A 17,539-nucleotide genomic window follows, 5' to 3' on the forward strand; every position below is an offset into this window, starting at 1 on the left:
ATTCCTCAGCCCCCCAACGTTCAACATGCCGTACAATATCGCCATGGCCTGCGACTTTTTCTTCCCCCAGCCCGGCGGGGTCGAAAGCCATATTTACCAGCTATCAACGAAACTAATCGACCGGGGCCATAAGGTTGTGGTCATTACTCACGCGTACAAAGGCCGGACTGGAGTACACTACTTGACAAATGGCTTGAAAGTCTACCATGTTCCCTTCTTCGTCATCTATCGAGAAACGACGATGCCCACCGTCTTCTCCTTTTTCCCCGTCTTCCGAAATATTGTCCTCCGGGAGCAAATCCAGATTGTCCACGGCCATGCCAGTCTCAGCAGTTTCTGTCATGAGGCCATCCTCCATGCTCGCACCATGGGTCTGCGCACTGTCTTCACGGACCATTCTCTGTTTGGATTTGCGGACGCGGTCTCCATATTGACCAACAAATTGCTCAAGTTTGCCCTGAGTGACGTCGACCATGTCATCTGTGTGAGCCATACCTGCAAGGAGAATACCGTCCTCCGGGCGTCACTCGACCCCTTGATGGTGTCCGTCATACCAAACGCGGTGGTTGCCGAGAATTTTCAGCCCCGATCATACGTGCCCAAGTCGCAAGACACGGGGTATATGAGACCCAGACCAATCCCTCAACGCCTCGGCCCGGGTGATACCATTGTTATTGTGGTGATTTCTCGTCTTTTCTACAACAAAGGGACCGATCTTTTGATTGCCGCGATTCCGCGGATTCTGGCCGCCCATCCAAATGTGCGCTTCATCATTGCTGGTTCCGGCCCCAAGGCCATTGATCTGGAGCAGATGCTCGAAAGACGAATGCTTCAGGACAAGGTGGAGCTCCTGGGGCCTGTCCGGCACGAAGAAGTTCGCGATGTGATGGTCAGGGGCCACATCTACCTCCACCCTAGCCTGACTGAAGCCTTTGGAACTGTCATTGTGGAGGCGGCCAGCTGTGGTCTGTATGTGGTCTGTACCAGAGTGGGGGGCATTCCAGAGGTTCTGCCCGCGCACATGACAACATTTGCAAAACCGGAAGAGGATGACTTGGTTCTCGCCACGGGCCGGGCGATAGCGGCACTCCGCTCCGGAAAGGTCAAGACGGAACGATTCCACGACCAGGTCAAAATGATGTATTCCTGGACCGACGTTGCGCAACGGACGGAAAGAGTCTACGACGGAATCACCGGCGCCATCAGCGAGCAAGAATTTTATGGCCAACATGCCAATCCGAGTTGGAACGCTTCTCGCCGACGAGGGTATGCTTTAATAGACAGATTGAAACGATACTATGGCTGCGGCATCTGGGCCGGCAAGCTCTTTTGCCTGTGTGTCATCATCGACTACCTCATATTCCTCTTTCTGGAAATTTGGGCGCCGAGGGCGAGTATTGACATGGCACGAAGCTGGCCTCGCAAACCCTTTATCAATGACAAGAACAAGCCAGTGGAGAATGGCATGTTTCGTCGAAGAGGCACAGATCTTATGGATCGTCGAAATGGCAGCTTGATGATGAGATGAGATTTGCTCATCCTTTTAGGCATGGACCTCGGATGTGCACATGTCCCGCTTGGGGCCCCACACCAAACTCAGCTTCCCAAAATCATATCGGCTACCATGTCTGCACCCAATTCGGCGGCGAATCGATTGAAGCAAGTACAGGGTTTCTTGTCGGAGAACAATGAAAGATCACCGGACATGATGTGGCCAGCACTGCCAGCTCGGGCCGGTTATCTGGCCCTCAAAAACGGCAGACGTCGAAATGCCTTGTCTTTGGCCGTGTTGAGAGACTTGCGCGACCAGCTGCACGCGTACAATAAATCACCAGTGGATGGTGGATTGAGAATATTGCCTCCGTTCAAGCCAGACCTTCTTGCCGATCTCGAGAAAGCTTCAAAGGACATCAATTCTGACGCGGGAAAGCAATATGGCTGGCTGCTTGACTCGGCGAAATGGCAAGAGCATCGGAAAGGCCTCCCGAACGTGATTGTGCTGCGAAGTGAAGGCCCCGTGTTTTCCTCGGGCCACGATCTGGGTGAGCTGCGAACACTCAGTCATGACGAGGTCAAAGAGACGTTTGCTCTGTGTGCTGAAGTCATGTCCTTGATCAGGCGGTCTCCGGCCCCCGTCATAGGAGCCATTCAAGGTCTGGCAACCGCGGCGGGAGCACAACTCGCCCTGACCACCGATCTCCCCATCGCTTGTGCCACGACTCAATTTCGGCTTCCCGGCGCATCCATGGGATTGCCATGCACGTCGCCCTCTACGGCGGTATCTCGCAAACTGGGACATGCATTGACTTACAGAATGCTCGCTTTGGCCGAACCGATTCGCGCCGACCGACTTCCTGGAGGAGCGGTCGACGTGGTGGCTGATCAAGAAGCATTTGAGAAAAGGTTGACAGCGATGGTGGATCAACTATCGGAGACAGCAGGACAGCCTCAGGCCCTTGGGAAATGGGCGTATTGGACACAACTCTCGTTCCGTGGCGGTGAGTCTGGCGGTGACGGATATGAAGATGCAGTCGCATGGGCCGGAAGGATCATGGCGCTTCATGCGAGAGCTGAAGATGCGAGGGAAGGCATCAAGGCCTTCTTTGAGAGGAGACCGCCAATTTGGAAAACATGAGGAATGCGAAATGGCCCGAAGTAGAAATCATAACAATCCCTATTTGGCCGTTGCCCGTTCCGCTGCAAAATGACTCAAGTCATGATTACTTTTTATCTGTCTCCCTCACCACGATGACCAAGAACAGCACCGACAGTACTCTGCTCGTTTTCGTATCAGTCCTCTCGTCCACAACACGCCAGCAGCGACAAGTGGCCGTGGTGGGGCACCACATTTCACCCGCCCGGCGAAGCGCCCCGATTGAGTTAAACCGCGGGTATTCAAAGTCGGCATCGTCGAGATCCATCATATATTCTCCCTTGTGCAGTTTCTCTACTCTGAAAGAATGCCAGAGTCCTCGAGAGGATTCCAATGGCTCATGGCGTGCCGCGAGAATTCGACACGGTCATTGTTGGTGAGCGACCTCACGGACTTCCCCCCCCCTCCTTTTCCTTCTCTGCGCAGTTGAAACATGGACCACACATATACATTGTCCCTACTGATCCTTTTCACTAGGGAACGGCCCCTCGGCTCTGATCTTGTCCTATATTCTTCATGGCAATCTGCCTTATTACGACGAGTCCCGTCCTCATCCCGATCCCATCTTACATGAAAAACTCCTCCGGTCGAACAAGGATTTGCTGAATCTTGACATTGACGGATTAACCGAGCATTTCGCGGCCTCGAGGTTCTCCTACTCGACACAAGCACTCCCCGTTAATGTCCTCTGGGACACCTTGGTGAGACCGCAGGGCGAGACCGACGATGCGCAGAAGACATGCATCAAATGGCACCATGATCCTTCACGAGCCGTGTCACATCTTGTCATGGGAAATACGATCAGAGCGGGAGGGCAATGGGTTGACAATCCGGCCCCTGCCAGTTGGGACATTGGCACCTTGAGCTATGCGGGCATGATATCGCTTCCTGGTTACGGGTTTGACGAACACTATCAAAGGCGCTATGGACAACCTATGCCCATTTACCTGCGGCCTTCGAGACAAGCCGTGGCCGAATATCTAGCCACGTACCCTGACCAGGCAGGAATCGCCGAATCGCTCCAAAACGGCCAACAGGTAACTGGGGTTTCTCGGTACCAGGACGGCTTTCATATCGCTTCACACAACATCTTCTGCCGGAACCTGGTATTGGCATCGGGCATCTTCAGCGACCTCATCCCACCACCGCCAGTACTCACCCCTCTCCTCGGCCTCGCCGCGGTCCCCGCCCACCCGTCTGGATATTTCCCGGAGCCGCTCCTCGTCATCGGCTCCGGCTTCAGTGCCGCGGACGTGATTATTTCGAGTCATCCCCGCCAAAGAATCATCCATGTCTACAGATGGGCACCGTCAACGTCCCCGTCTCCGTTGCGAGCGTGTCACCAACAAGCATACCCGGAATACGCCGGGGTATATCGACGCATGAAGCTCGCCGCTCTGTCATCTCCATCGTCTAAGGAAAGGCGGCCTAAAGTGCGGCAGACGCAGTCCGAATTTGACCTCAGCCGCGACTGGAAGACGACATACGAAGGCCTGCCGAATGCCGAGATCATCCACGTCGAATCTGCGCATGACAGAACCGCACTTGTCACATTCCGAACTGGCCATGGTCTACCTTTTCAATACCGAGTCGGCAGCTTCGCGTACGTCGTCGGACGACGAGGGTCCCTAAACTACCTGTCGTCGGAACTGGTCAAGGCGATCCTCCCCAGCGATGCCAAGGACGCCAGCACCATGGTGTCAGGACAGACGCTGCGCGAAAAGGCAAACGAGGACCTTGAACTCGCGCCGCATGTCTTCATCATCGGCAGTCTGACAGGCGACTCGTTGATCCGCTTCGCGTACGGTGGCTGTGCATATGCTGCCGGCAAGATCATGCGGCGCTCGATGGAGAGGATCGGTAAAGTCGAGTTCAGCGGAGGAACAGACAAAGATCCTTCTGGCAACAATAATGGCAACATCAATGGCAATAGTAACGACATCATCGTCCCTTTGCGAGAAGGTCAAAATCGGTGCCAGACACCGTCGCCACGGATCCCCGCCATGAACGGCCTCGATGGCCACGAGGCAAGTCCCGTCAGCTTGGTAGAGAGTGGTATGCCATTGGACAGACGACAGACGGAAGGAGGTACCCTAGTCTCAACTGAAATGGTCCCGGCTTAAAGGCCTTTTTTTTTTTTTGGGATACTGCTGCCGGAGTCACAGCTGCGTGCGTGGCACACGTATATACCTCGTTGCATTAGAGAGCCACATCACATCTGGCTGTCATGAGGCTTTGTCCCAGATGCCGATATTGGATAGATTTTATAATTCGCTGTGGATATTTTGAATCTAAGTGGGTATACATATATTATCACTCTCTTCATGTCCTAAGGGCCTTTTCATGCCAGGAGAGACAAGTGGGTTCGTATCTTTCACTTGGTCCATATGTTCACGCCTATCGCCGAGATGAGTAGAGAGATACGTACTCGGTCCGTGCCTCGTCCACAACAGACCAAGTTCTCCCTCCTAAAAACCGTCTTGGGCAAGGGCATCCGCAACACCGAGATAAAAAGCCACGGCATTAAATCGTTCCTGCACGAGGCCCACCCCCGCAGCGACGCGCAAAAGGCGATTCGACCAATTAATCAGATCCAGATGCGTGACTCCGACCAGTGTGCCACGGTACTCACCCCAGCGGGCGCTGGCGACGCTGACGAGGCCGTCGTTAGCCCCCTCGCGCGGCGTGATCAGGTCGTGACTCAGGCGAAAGACAGATAGGAAATGCGGCGTCGCCGAGGCGCCGTAGCTGAAATATCGTACGTTAGGGTCGTCCGGAGTCGACGGATTGAAGTGCTGCGTCATATAGGTGGTGGTGAGTTGGGAGAAGGCGCGGGCGTCGATGCGCAGGCGCTCGAGGGTGCGAGAGATGCGCGGGCCGAGTGCATAGGCACCGTCAGGACTGCCGCGGGTGTTGAACTTGAAGTCAAAGTTGTATATCATATCCGCGGCACTGGAGCCGCGGTGTGGTGTCGCGATGGTCGTGAGACTGCGGACGCGGAACGGCCTCCTAGGAGATGGTGACGCCTCCCGCGGCGGACATAGGCGCGAGATCACGTACCGAGCGTCTAGGCCGCCCATGCTGTGTGCGACGATGTTCACATCGCGGCCGGGGGCTTTCGTTGCGATCTGGCTGGCAAGCGCGCGGGCGCGGTCTTCGATGGATCCCATCGTGGGTACGGCGGTCGTGATGAATTCAATCCCATTCTGCGCGAAGGCATCGGTGATCCCGCGCCAGTATTGGATGCTAGGTAGATAGCGGCCCACGAGACGGAGCTCATCGAAGCCCATCAGCCCATGGGCGAGCACGATCAGGTGTCGAGGCACAGAGTAGTGAGAGCGGACGTGGGCAAAGTCGTCGGTGATCAGGCGGCCGAGGTCGGAGAGACCGGGATCTATGGGGTTTTCAACATTGCTCGAGGAGCCCGTGTCACGATTGGCCTTCGAACCGGGATTGAGGTGAGGTGGTGGTGAGCTTAAAGTCGACTGATATCGAATGCACTGAAGGGCGGGCGGCCGTAGCCCAGCATGAAGTCGTGGAAACTTCCATGGCATACTCCCCGATATGTCAGTTGTCCTTGTCAGCGAGGGAGTCGACCCATGGGTACAATTAAAAAGGTGAGGAGCTGAGGTCGGACTTGAAGATATTGATATGGATGGTACGTGTCCGACCCTGGAGCTGCGTCATACGCATTTCTTTGGAGCCGATAGTATATATCTCGTCGTCGACGCCCAAATTAATTCACCAACAAATTTGAAAGGCGCATTCTAACACCGGACTTTACGGCATAAGCTCTTGCATTAAAAAGAAGGACCACATTAAAGCATGGTCTTCTGCTTGAGCCTCAGTCTATGTCCACAAATGACCCAGCATGACGCCCGCCTGTAATCCGGCGTTCACCCAAAGACATGACGGCCAGCTCTTCTTCATCCTCGTAGAGGTAACAACCAGAGGAAACGTTCCGAACGCCTCATTCTTCCCTCGAGATCTTTTCCGGCACTTCAGGCGTGGGAGAGGTCACGGCTCTGATCAAATCATTCACCACCTTGTTTCCCGACTTCTTGCCCGCAGCCTCGATCTCCTTCACCTTTGCCTCTGCCTCCTTATTCGCGTCGTCCTCGGCTTTCTTGTTTCCGCTCGATTGCTGTCCTCACGGTGAGCTCCGAGTGGGTCTGTATGAATGGGATACCACCGGCATACCTCTGCTTCGAATTTCTTGAACTCCTCCTCTCGCTTCTTTCTGTACTCCTCGATTTCTTTCTGTGCTTCTGTTTTGGCATCCTTGACTCTCTTCGTTCGGTCTGGTGATGTTAGACGCCCGGTAATAGATTGTCACAGGTCGGTGGAGCGTACACTCTCTGGCTGTATGAACGTTAGCACATCGGTCACGGTGGTATCCTCGATGCCTTACCTTTTTGTACTATCTTCTGCGCCTCTTTTTCGGCCTTGCTCCTATTCAGCCTCTGTCTGACCAAAACCAAGTTGGCAGCGGACTCACATCAAGCAGGGTCTGAATGCCTGCCGAGTTTTGTGCAGACTATGCTCCTATCAGCGGGGAAGTGATGGTTCTGGCACTTACACACACCATCTTGGGATTTCTGACCGCTTCGACTGAGAGCTCAAGGTGAAACGAGTAAACAGAACAGAGGGAGAGGGGAGATTGAGAGATCAAAGTCCTCAATGCGCCCGCACCGTGCTTGAAGCTGCGGAGCTGAAAAGGGTTTAGCTCGCCCTGGTCTTTGGGGAAAGCCACAGTTGCGAGCGTCTCTCCGCTTAAACATTTTCTTCGACCTTGTTGATACGGTTCTTTTGAGGACCACCATCCTCACCCTCAGCGTTGTGATGTCTACAGCTTCGAAAGTAACTCTTTTGAGCACCGTCTTGGCCACAGCCGGCATCGTGGCCTTTGTCCATTGGGCGCAGAGTGCCGAAAAAGCCGTGAGTATTGATTCCTCGGGTCTCTGGAGAACGCTTGCTGAACACGGCTAGGCTATGCACGCCGGAGTCATTCGAGACATGGAGCAGCAACGCATTAAACGAGAGCGTCAAGCAGATTTCGATATGCAGAGGCAGCTTGAGGAAGAGTACAAGAAAGTCCAGACCGTACACGATGCTACAAACGGAGCGTGATCATACCTCCGAGCATATCCTCTGAGTGGAAGGAGCTTTGCAACTTTGAAAGAGCCTCCGGGGCATCGGGCCACCATGCTGCTTGACCTGATGGAATTTCCTGCTTCCATCAGGCTTGCAGGGCTTGGGATACAACCAGGGAAAAAGTCAGGCCACGACATCACCACAACCGGTACGCCCACCTGAAGGAATTGCTTCTACATTCTTCAGAGGAGTCTGGTCTGGATCCGGCGGCGGAATGGCAGACAATATTGAAGCTGCCGGCGAGTCGAAGCTCGGGAAATCCACACGCGATGAGATAGACCGCTAGGCTCGTGCTAGCCGCGTCCACCGACATGGGTTGTCGAGACGTATGGACTCAAAAGTATGATCAAGAAATTGGAAACGATCTCCAGGGCGCGAAAGACGACCAACAATCATTGACCAGTGGCTCAACCCAACGTGGACAGGGTGCCCAAAAAGAGTCTCTCAATTAGACAATCATGTCTTGGAGAAGAATATGGTTCAAACCTCATTTATAGCCATCTTTTTGAACTGAACCGAATCTCACATCACCCATTTTGTGTTCCCTACATACCCAACATCCCCGCCCCATGCTTTTCTCCATCCTCACCTCGCATACCGATCGTAGCACCATACTCATAGATGTTCAACCCTTCAATGTCCGATTCCGCCCGCCACCCAATTGTTGAACTCCAAGTCCCCAGGCCTCGGGAACATGCCTCCTTCATTCTGGGCCTGATTGGGGTTTGGATTTTGATTTTGATCCTGCTGCTGTCCTTGTGCGGGTGCCTGTCCTTGGCTTGGTGGTGTTGGCTGTGCTGGCGGATTTTGGTTTTGATTCTGACGCCTCTCCTCATCAAGGGCCCGCTGCCTCGCCTGGCGCGCGTAGACAAGCAACGCCAACGCACCCGCCAGCGCGATGATGATAAGACTCTCGACAAGGCCGTCGTCGAAATCGTCCCATTCGTCGGCACCGTAGACATCCTCGCCCTGCGCGCCGGCACCAACCTGCCTGTCTCGACGAGGCCCGTTGGCGTAATCGCCATCGCCGCCCGGCATGCCCGGGTCGCCGTAGGCGAGGAGGTCTTCATCATCCCTCTCTCGTGCTGCGGTGGCCGCTTCCTGTGCATCCATCTCCTCCGCCGCATCCAGGAACCTGTTGATCCACTCGGTCCATGTTTTGGGGCGCCGTCTCCCTTCCTCGTCTTCCTCGTCCCGTATCGAATTGATTTTGCCCCCGCTGACGCCGTTCCACCAGGAGCGGACACGTAACTTGGTCAGAGCCAGTGTGACGGGGAGATATGCCTCCTTGTTCATCTCCAGCGCGAGATCGTAATAGCGCTTCGCCATGTGAAAGTCCTGAGCGACGCTGCCGATGCCGTTCTCGTGCATCCAGCCTAGATTCCATAGCGCCTGGGCACTGTGGTGCGACTCCGCCGCCGTCGTGTAGCAAGTGGTGGCCTTTTCCAGGTTCGATTTGGCTTCTTCATCAGAGAAGACTGACCCTGACCGCGACGAGGAAAGTGAGAGATAGTAATCACCCATTTTGACGAGAGAGTCGACGTTGGCCTGTTTAGCGGATCGAGTGAAATATGCGAGAGCGAGATCTGGGTCGTCAAGAAGTTTGCTGCGCTTGGAGCTCGGTTTCGTGGAAGAGAGGAAAGACATGCCGGGGAGAGAGATGACAGAGGTTTTCCGGTCGAGAAGATATGCCACATTGGCCTGGGCGTTTTCGTAGCCTTGCTCGGCGGCGCTGAGGGCGGCGATGAATGCGCGTTCAAAATCCCCTCTCTCGTATGCGGAATTGGACTCGCCGAAAGCCGAATGCAAGGTCTCCGCTCGCTCGGCGACGACCTTATAATAGACGGTCGCGAGACCGCAGTTGCGTTCACGACCGACACCTTGGTTGGTTAGTTCGGCGAGGTAATAGAACGCCTCCATCACGCCTGCGCCAGCGGCGAGTTCGAAATATCGGCCGGCCGTGTCGATGTCGCCCTGGTCGAGGAAGAGAACTCCTAACGCGGATTGAGCTATTGGGAGACTTTGCTCAGCGGCGGCCTTGAGATAGGTTCCAGCACGGATTCCATCTTGAGGGACCCCCAGGCCGTCTCGGTACATCAGTCCCATATGGTACTGTGCGAAGGAGTCGCCATTGGCAATTCCACGCTTGAACCACGTCTGAGCCATGTCAAAGTTTGGTTCCGTGCCTTCGCCTCGAAGGAACATGCGCCCAATATACGCGGCAGCCTTGCCGGCGACTCTTTCAATTCCCTTGGGCGCTTTCGGGTTGACCTTTCCGTCCTTGCCCCAGTAAGCCCGAGCAATTTTCATGAATTGCCGTTGTGCCTTGCGGAAGTTTCGTTTGTAACCTCGGGGAGCTTCATAGTAGTGTTTCCCAAGAGTGAGAACCGCGGTGTAGTCACCTTGGCGTTCCTTCATGTCAAGGTATTCCAGGACATAGTCGACATGGGCGGCAGTGATCCCGTCGCGAGGAGCGTTGGGACCAGAGCTGCTGACACTAGCACCTTCGCCATAGATCCCTCCGTCGACCTCGACCCATCGGTAGGCGTTGCGAACAAACGAATGTCCGCCAGGAGGCCCCGAGTGCCAATACGCCATCGCCTTGTCCGCCACTCTTTTATAATAGTCTACTGCCTTGTTGCAGTCTCTCGGGCAGCCAATACCCGCATGATACCGAAATGCCAGAGTCATCTCGGATCGAATGTTATCTTGTTCCGCAGCAATATGATGGTAAAGCAACGCCTTGGCCTGGTCTCTTTCCACGCCGCCGATTCCGGTCGCATACATCAAGCCCAACATGTTCTGTGCCGTGCTATTGCCATCCAAGTCCGCCAGCTTCTTGTACCAATGCATCGCCTGATGGAAATTTCGTGGATGCGAAAAGTTGCCGTAGAAATTCATCTCCGCAAGAAGATAGATGGCATCGGGATCGTCAAATTGGGCTGCGGTTTTGAGGGCATCGACACCTTTTTTCAGATCTCCTGTGATCTTTTCGCCATTATCCCCATCATCAATCTCATTTCGTGTCGGAGTATTCATGAACAAGGCACGAAAGACGATTCGTGTGTAGTGCCATAGCATTTGAAGGACGCCCGAAGGCTGCGCCGGGGTCACGCTGTCCTTCCATTTCGGTTCAAAGTCCTTCAAGATGGACCATACTTCGTGCACAATATCATTGCCACCCTGAGCCCAGTAATTTTGTCTTTGCTGCTCATCCGGAACGAAATCGGCCGGGGAATCCTCAAAATCGGGAAGCTGACTTCGGGTTTCAACGGCGGAGGACTGCCGAGTTGATCCAAGTACGACAAAACCAAAGAGGAGCGCTGTAAACTATTGTCAGAACATATGCCATCTCCATTAAAAAAAAAAAAAAGGAAAAGAAATCCCTCGCAAGCTTACTGAGAAGAATGGCCGAGACATGATTGAATCGAGAAGCCATGATGGCAGGCCGCAGGCAACGCAGGTCACCGATATGGCATTGTTATTTCACATCAGCAAGGGAGGCAGGCTCCATCCACAGCCACCAAATATGATTCCTCAACTGTAGAGTTCTCACTCAGGCTCCAGGGTTACCAAGAGTGGTGCGAACAAAGAAGCCAGTCTGTCGCGTTTTGGATCGGGAAAATGGATTACCACTAAGCTTCCTGGTCGTAAGGCTGACGAATCATCGTCATCACAAATCTGCCTCGGACTGATGAAGTGGATTTGTATAGCAAATCATGTTGCAGTTTTGGATGCGTTATGATAATCACGCCGATTACTCTGTCTAAAGTATTCACTGGCCCCAATGTCTACGGTCTCCATAATATTTCCCACACGTCGCCAGTTCAATAATAACTTCTCGTCTTCTTGGTGGTAAGCAGTCTCCTGGTACCGACACCAGGAGCTGGCTTTGCCGTGTTGGGGTATGTTTTCCCCGTCCCATTGACCCGAGGCTCGGTTTTGAACCTGCCATAAGAGAATCCTCTGTCGCGCTTCGGAGGACTGGCTGCATCGCTGGACGTCGTCAAGTCAATGACTTGAGTCCCGGGAGGAATTTGTGCCATTCGTGGCTCGCTTTGACTCTGGGATAATTTGATCGCAGGTTGACTTGATGGTGGAAGTGGAGGGCTGATTGAGGGGCTTCGACTCTCAACCTTCCTCGAGTGACGAAGTGATCGGCGAGTGGGAGGAGGCGAGACCTTGATTGTAGGCGATCGAGTCGCTTTGCGCGGTTTTCGGCTTGAAATAAATTCCCCCAGAGACGGAAAATCGCTCTCATCACCACTGAGGCCATCACCATGGTGCAAAGAGTCGCGACCATCGGAGCCACGTCCGCCTAAAAAAGAATTCTTTCGATCTGAAGATTCATCGTTTTCAGCCTCCTGTGGCTGCGATGGCGATGCCTCAGACTCCGGGGGAGCCGGCGAGTTCTGTCGCTGACCAGGCTCATCATTCTCTTCGTGATTGTTGATGTCACCAGAGTTGCTCTCCTCCTCCCTCGCAGGGTTCTCGTGTTCTGAAATAGTGAAAGACAAATCGTCTACGGCCGGGGCAGGAGAAACCTTCTGGGCATCCTGGTAAGAACTGTCGTTGGTGGTCTGGATAGCTCCCGAGGAATTGATCTCCATTTGGGAGATATGAGGGTATTCGACAGTCTCCTGGGGGTGAACTATGGGTGATGATACCGGAGACCAATCAGAATCAAAAGTGATATTAGCATCGACTGCCCCTTTGTCCAAAGGTTGATTGCCTTCCCGAGGGGACCTCCTCCGGAACCGGTGAGGATACTCTTCTTGAGACTGGGATGGTGGCTCCCAAGGACTGTCAGATGGATCCGAGGGGTTTGGTATCGTTTTCAGCAAATGTTCGTCCAAGGCCGATTCAAAACCAGCTTCTTTCATCATATCCGTAATCTCCTTCCTCCGTGGAGTAGTTATTTCATCCACTGAGATCTGTAGCTTTTCTGGTGCTTGTGGTTTCAATTTTTGTTCGGCCGACTCTGGGATGACAGCATCTCCATCGTCAACGGATCGAGCAGGAGCATCGCTGCTCCCAAGTCCATTAACACGATTGCTGTCTGGGACCTCCACGGATGAGGCTTCCACAAGTCTCGGCAGTATCATGTTCGAGAATGTAATTTCGCGAGCGCCATCGTCTAATACATCATCCCCATCTTCCTGCTCGAGGTCGAACTTGCCGTAGACTCTCTTTCCCGTTTCTTTATCAAATTTTGCGCTCGAGGCCGATTTCACGCAACCTTTGGCCAATTGCAGATGAATCGTGCCATCAGCATCCATATGCGACACTCGTCCAACCCGGTACGACGATATTTCTGGTTGATAATCTGTCGTGGCGTCGACATGCAACTCTTTGTAGGCTATAATAGTCCCTGGTAGGACCTTGGCCCGGTCAAGCTCTGGAAGGATTTCGAAACTAGTGGGAATGACGATGCCGTCTGATTCTTCGTCTCCAGCGGGGGGAGTAGTCTTGGTCCCATTTGTACGAACTGCATCTTGTCCATTCGCGGCGACGAGTGATGAAATATCTGGGGCGAAGGCGGTTTGATCATCCTCCTGATCTAGATCGTTTTTGTCCTGGTAGGATTGGTGGCGATCCCGCTCGGCTCGCTTGTTTCTGTTGAAACCAGCATTCGAAGGCTTAGACCAACCTTGTCGGAATGGGAATGGGGGCGGAGTCAGAACACCTTCTTGCTGTTCACATTCGACGGCCGAAATAACCAATTTGTTCTTCCAGGATTCGTCGTCTTCGGCGGGAGTCTGGCTTGGTCGGAAATTCAGACCAGTCCCGTTGGATGGACTTCTATTATTTTTCACGGGTCGGGCAGACTTGGCCAATTTCTCCTTCAAAGCCTGCTCGTCCTCCGGCGTCTTGGGGGTGCGTAACCCAAGGGAAGAAAACAGCATTCTTCGAGAGCTGGCCAGATCAAGCCTGGCTCTCTTGGGAGTAGGTTCCGTAGCTGTTTGTGAATCTAGCTGAGTGGAAGACTCTGGGACGGGATCTTGAACTTGTTCCCCAGATTCACCAGGGCTGGCTTCGGCATCCGTATGACTGGGCCCGTTCGCTATCTTGTCAGCCATCCCTTCTGTGTCTTCACTCTTGGCTTCAGGAACTTGGTCCCCATTTCCGTCCTGCATTTGTTCTACAATACCATTAGCGCTCGCATTTGCTGATTGCGACTTTTGTTCATACGCCGCCAATGCCTGGAAATCTGCATCTTCAGATAGGAGGCCTTGCTTCTTAAGAAAGTTCAACTTCTTTCGCTTTTTTGCTCGATTGTTTTTGTTGTGAGTTCTTCTCGAGCCAGAGAAAGGCACGCCAGTCGATGCGCGGTTTGAGTCTGATAAGCCCGTCTCGGGCGGTTGGAGGTTGGAGGACGAGTCGGCCGTGGCTCCTGCAGGCTTTTTCAAGTTTCCATTTTGTTCCTTCTCCACTTCCGATCCGGATTCAGAAGAAGAAGATGATGATGATGACGATGACGAAGTATCAGAATCTGGTTCACGATCATGAAGGGCGTCGGAATCGGAGTCAGTGGCAGAGCTGGAAGTTGAGTCATCTTCAGCAGACTCTGAATCGTTAGATGAATCGTTCAAGGCGTCTTTGATAAGATTTAGGGCTCTCTTCTGTGCTTGTTTGATAGTGAGCTCTGCCATTATGCTCTCAGCATCAGAATCAGACGACGAACTTTCAGAGCTTGACGTAGCATCTGAACCGGATTCGTCATCATCGTCATCGTCCTCGACAATGTTCTGGGTTGCCACCTCCTCCAGCACACCATCTGTATCAGCATCAGAGTCCTCGTCTCCAACAGCTGCATTAGTCGAGGCTTGGACCGGAGTGGAAAATCCCTCGAAGGTGTCATCGTCGTAGTTTTCTTTGTCGTCCTGTAAATCACGCTTTCTTTTAAGCTTGTTTTCAAGAATCCTCCGGGACTCAATCCCACTCCCTGCTCTTGCGATGTCTGCAGCATCTTCGAGTAAAAACTTGAGTTCAGTGGACAATTCCTCTCCTCTGGCATGCATCTCTTGAGCAGAGAGCCCTGAATGATCCTCTGCATCTGCATCTGCATCATCGAATTCCCCTCTAATAGAAACTTGCGGGGCCGAATCATCGGCTTCAGTTTCATCCACATAGTCCTCGTCGTCCTCATCCTCGTCTCCCGTGTAGGGCACCAGAGCTCCGGTATGGTTGTTCTCGAGGGACAGAAATTGTCTAGTCTCTTCTTCATTCTCCGCGAAAGGCTCTTCCATGAGAACTTTCCTTCTCTTCCTTGGTGGAATCACAATGCCTGGCCGATTGGTCTTTTTGAGCCACTGCCTGCCGAATGCAACTCCGTCAATGAGGTGTCTGCCATCTCCTGAGATTTGATGTCTTCCTCCTAGTCTTCGGGCTCTCAAGTCCTCGGAGGTCAGAGCCCTTATGATGACTTCGTCATCTTCACGCAGCACCGCTTCACAGGTCTGGAAATGTAGGCACTCATACGTGGAGGTTTGGTCGGCGGTCGCGGCGACTTCCACGACATAGTCTTCGAGGCCCCATTCTCCGTCCGCCGACTCCAGTGGCACAAGGTCATTGACATCATTCAAGAGGTCGGCGATGGTGCAGTCTCGGGATTTCGTATGTGACGCGGGGCCGGTACCTGTTGTAAATAGGATTTGGACCGGAGGAAACGTGTGGCGCTGAATCAGAAGTTGCAAACGCATCTTTGTGACTGTAATGGCCCTCACTCGCTTGAAGATGTATAGAGGTAAAGCCTAGGTCTCGAACCAAAGTGACGAGTATTTCGTGTGACTATTTCTTGGTAATTTTGGAGCTGTCTCGCGAATCATATCCAGCTTAAGCTTTCCCGACATGTACAAGCGTCAAAATCAAATCAAGTTGGCACATGCGAAAACATTCGACTGGGTCTTCAGGACTCAGGGGACAACTCCATGGGACGACTTTGTCGAATGGACTCATCAAGGAACTTCCCCTTACTGGGTGCTTGGGAAACCGGACTGCGGGAAAAGTACATTCATGAAATTTCCCGCAAGTCATCCGAAAACCACATCCCACATGAAGGCCCGCTACGGTGGCCCAGGTGATCCTCGTATCCTTTCCTTCTATTTTTACCTACATCCTCCTGAGGTCGGAAACTGGCATAGACGGCGGTAGCGATCCATCTGTTTTCGAGCTCATGGTCGCAACGGACAAGGAAGTCCGTCACATCTACCTTGAAAAAGGGCTAGACGATCAGGAACAGATGGTGCATGTGCAATATGGACCACTGGGATTCCGAGTCGATGACTCAGCAGATGCGACCGACCTTCTCGATGCTGGCCGTGCACTGGCACCGTGGCTGTACACCGAGAACATGACTCCGTTCCCCGGCAACATCTACGCGGCCCACGTCGAGCTGGGGACGAAAGTGAAAGAAATCCAAGATCGGAGCATACAGCAAGACGCATTTAAGTTCTTGCTAGATCGAGGTTGGATAAAATACCTGGATGACGACGAGGTGCTTCATCAGGCACCGCTGATGCAGTACGCAAACGCACCAACAACTCCAGACCTATTTCGGGAACCAGAAGAGAACCCCATCACATCTGCCATGGCCGCCTTGACAACTGAAACCCGTCATCTCGGGGGACATTGAACAATTGGACTCGCGGCGTCAGTCTACCGCGGATACGCAATTCTTTGATGCAGCTGAGACGTGGGTTTGACATCCAGCCCGCCACTGACTTTCTGAAAGGACCATGCACTCTATCATGGACGACGGAGGGGTGTCAAACGAGAAAGCATCTCGCCGAGTCCCCTGCCAGCGGTTGAAGAGGTATGGACCATCGACTCGCGAGTCTGGAGCAACGGCGACAAAGTATTAGGACATGACGGGGCAGATCTCGTTGGCCAAGGGACTAGTATCCTAAGGGAGATAGGAATCCTGGGTTGCCTCTGAGTGGCCTCTGGGTAGCCTCTTAAGACAGTCCAGAGTACCCTTCGCCAGAAAGGGTGTTAGCAACCAGGGAAGATTTTCGTTCCATGTATCCTCCCCGGGGCTTTGGATCGCTCCTCGTATATCTTTCTAGCATCGCTCCTTGGAACGCGTATCAGAAGGTGTGCCGCACTCCTCTTGGATGCCCGTATACTTTAGGTGGCCAGCTGGGTCAAGACGAAAATCCATCCAACTGTCCCAGTGGATATGTGCGGTGTCATCCGTGAACGACGGCTCAGGACAGCTCATAGCTCGAGAGGGCCAGAAGGGGGTTTACATTTTATTGGGAAGGAGGAAACGGAAGTCGAGGGTCGGTCGAACGAAGAGGGAACCGGTTAGCTAGCCGCTTACTTTAAGGGATCCTTATGTCGGCGTTGCAGGCGGCGAAGCGGTCCAGGGTAAAAGGTAAGTGTGAGGGTGAGCGAGGTGAGTGCGAGGTAAGTGGTTAAACGCGGCACGTTCTGGGTGAGGGCAGACGCGAACTAAAAATGCGTCGCGCCGCGGTTTGATTGATTTCTGACGAGGCTGGCTTTGCTGCCACGCTCCAAGCCAACTTTCTAAAGAACTGATCTAGACTCTAAATCCGTCAATCCAGAAAGACGTGACGACATGGCCTGAGACGTTTTACATTCATCGTTTCACATCGAAGATACCATTTGGATAAAAGATGGGATAGCCGGATCAGACAAGAACGTATCTTTCGTTGTCAAAAGAAGATAATTTATTCTAGCTCTTAATTATAAGCCTTGATCCCATGA

At 53.2% G+C, this 17,539-nt stretch overlaps 9 protein-coding genes across 9 annotated transcripts; 5 read left to right on the forward strand and 4 right to left on the reverse strand.

Annotated features, from left to right (window-relative positions):
* Positions 1–25: 25 nt before the first annotated feature.
* Positions 26–1,528, forward strand: Z518_02505 (uncharacterized protein; the record flags this gene model as incomplete). The annotated part of the gene is made up of 1 exon (XM_013419533.1): positions 26–1,528. One exon carries the CDS (start codon positions 26–28, stop codon positions 1,526–1,528), a length of 1,503 nt encoding a protein of 500 aa, XP_013274987.1.
* A 96-nt stretch (positions 1,529–1,624) lies between these two features.
* On the forward strand, positions 1,625–2,635 carry Z518_02506 (uncharacterized protein; the record flags this gene model as incomplete). Its single annotated transcript, XM_013419534.1, has 1 exon — positions 1,625–2,635. One exon carries the CDS (start codon positions 1,625–1,627, stop codon positions 2,633–2,635), a length of 1,011 nt encoding a protein of 336 aa, XP_013274988.1.
* A 351-nt stretch (positions 2,636–2,986) lies between these two features.
* Z518_02507 (uncharacterized protein) lies at positions 2,987–4,776 on the forward strand (the record flags this gene model as incomplete). Its single annotated transcript, XM_013419535.1, has 2 exons — positions 2,987–3,029; positions 3,131–4,776. The coding sequence occupies 2 exons, from the start codon at positions 2,987–2,989 to the stop codon at positions 4,774–4,776; spliced, it is 1,689 nt and encodes a 562-aa protein (XP_013274989.1).
* A 345-nt stretch (positions 4,777–5,121) lies between these two features.
* Positions 5,122–6,207, reverse strand: Z518_02508 (uncharacterized protein; the record flags this gene model as incomplete). Its single annotated transcript, XM_013419536.1, has 1 exon — positions 5,122–6,207. The coding sequence occupies one exon, from the start codon at positions 6,205–6,207 to the stop codon at positions 5,122–5,124; it is 1,086 nt and encodes a 361-aa protein (XP_013274990.1).
* A 416-nt stretch (positions 6,208–6,623) lies between these two features.
* Positions 6,624–7,241, reverse strand: Z518_02509 (V-type ATPase, G subunit; the record flags this gene model as incomplete). Its single annotated transcript, XM_013419537.1, has 5 exons — positions 6,624–6,797; positions 6,854–6,954; positions 7,065–7,098; positions 7,152–7,190; positions 7,233–7,241. The coding sequence occupies 5 exons, from the start codon at positions 7,239–7,241 to the stop codon at positions 6,624–6,626; spliced, it is 357 nt and encodes a 118-aa protein (XP_013274991.1).
* Positions 7,242–7,495: 254 nt separating this feature from the next.
* On the forward strand, positions 7,496–7,783 carry Z518_02510 (uncharacterized protein; the record flags this gene model as incomplete). The annotated part of the gene is made up of 2 exons (XM_013419538.1): positions 7,496–7,591; positions 7,643–7,783. The coding sequence occupies 2 exons, from the start codon at positions 7,496–7,498 to the stop codon at positions 7,781–7,783; spliced, it is 237 nt and encodes a 78-aa protein (XP_013274992.1).
* Positions 7,784–8,440: 657 nt separating this feature from the next.
* Positions 8,441–11,246, reverse strand: Z518_02511 (uncharacterized protein; the record flags this gene model as incomplete). Its single annotated transcript, XM_013419539.1, has 2 exons — positions 8,441–11,130; positions 11,207–11,246. 2 exons carry the CDS (start codon positions 11,244–11,246, stop codon positions 8,441–8,443), a joined length of 2,730 nt encoding a protein of 909 aa, XP_013274993.1.
* A 388-nt stretch (positions 11,247–11,634) lies between these two features.
* Z518_02512 (uncharacterized protein) lies at positions 11,635–15,510 on the reverse strand (the record flags this gene model as incomplete). The annotated part of the gene is made up of 1 exon (XM_013419540.1): positions 11,635–15,510. The coding sequence occupies one exon, from the start codon at positions 15,508–15,510 to the stop codon at positions 11,635–11,637; it is 3,876 nt and encodes a 1,291-aa protein (XP_013274994.1).
* A 148-nt stretch (positions 15,511–15,658) lies between these two features.
* Positions 15,659–16,442, forward strand: Z518_02513 (uncharacterized protein; the record flags this gene model as incomplete). Its single annotated transcript, XM_013419541.1, has 2 exons — positions 15,659–15,887; positions 15,952–16,442. 2 exons carry the CDS (start codon positions 15,659–15,661, stop codon positions 16,440–16,442), a joined length of 720 nt encoding a protein of 239 aa, XP_013274995.1.
* Between the last annotated feature and the right edge of the window lie 1,097 nt (positions 16,443–17,539).

This window comes from Rhinocladiella mackenziei (genome assembly GCF_000835555.1).
Source record: "Rhinocladiella mackenziei CBS 650.93 unplaced genomic scaffold supercont1.2, whole genome shotgun sequence".
Lineage (NCBI taxonomy): Eukaryota > Fungi > Ascomycota > Eurotiomycetes > Chaetothyriales > Herpotrichiellaceae > Rhinocladiella > Rhinocladiella mackenziei.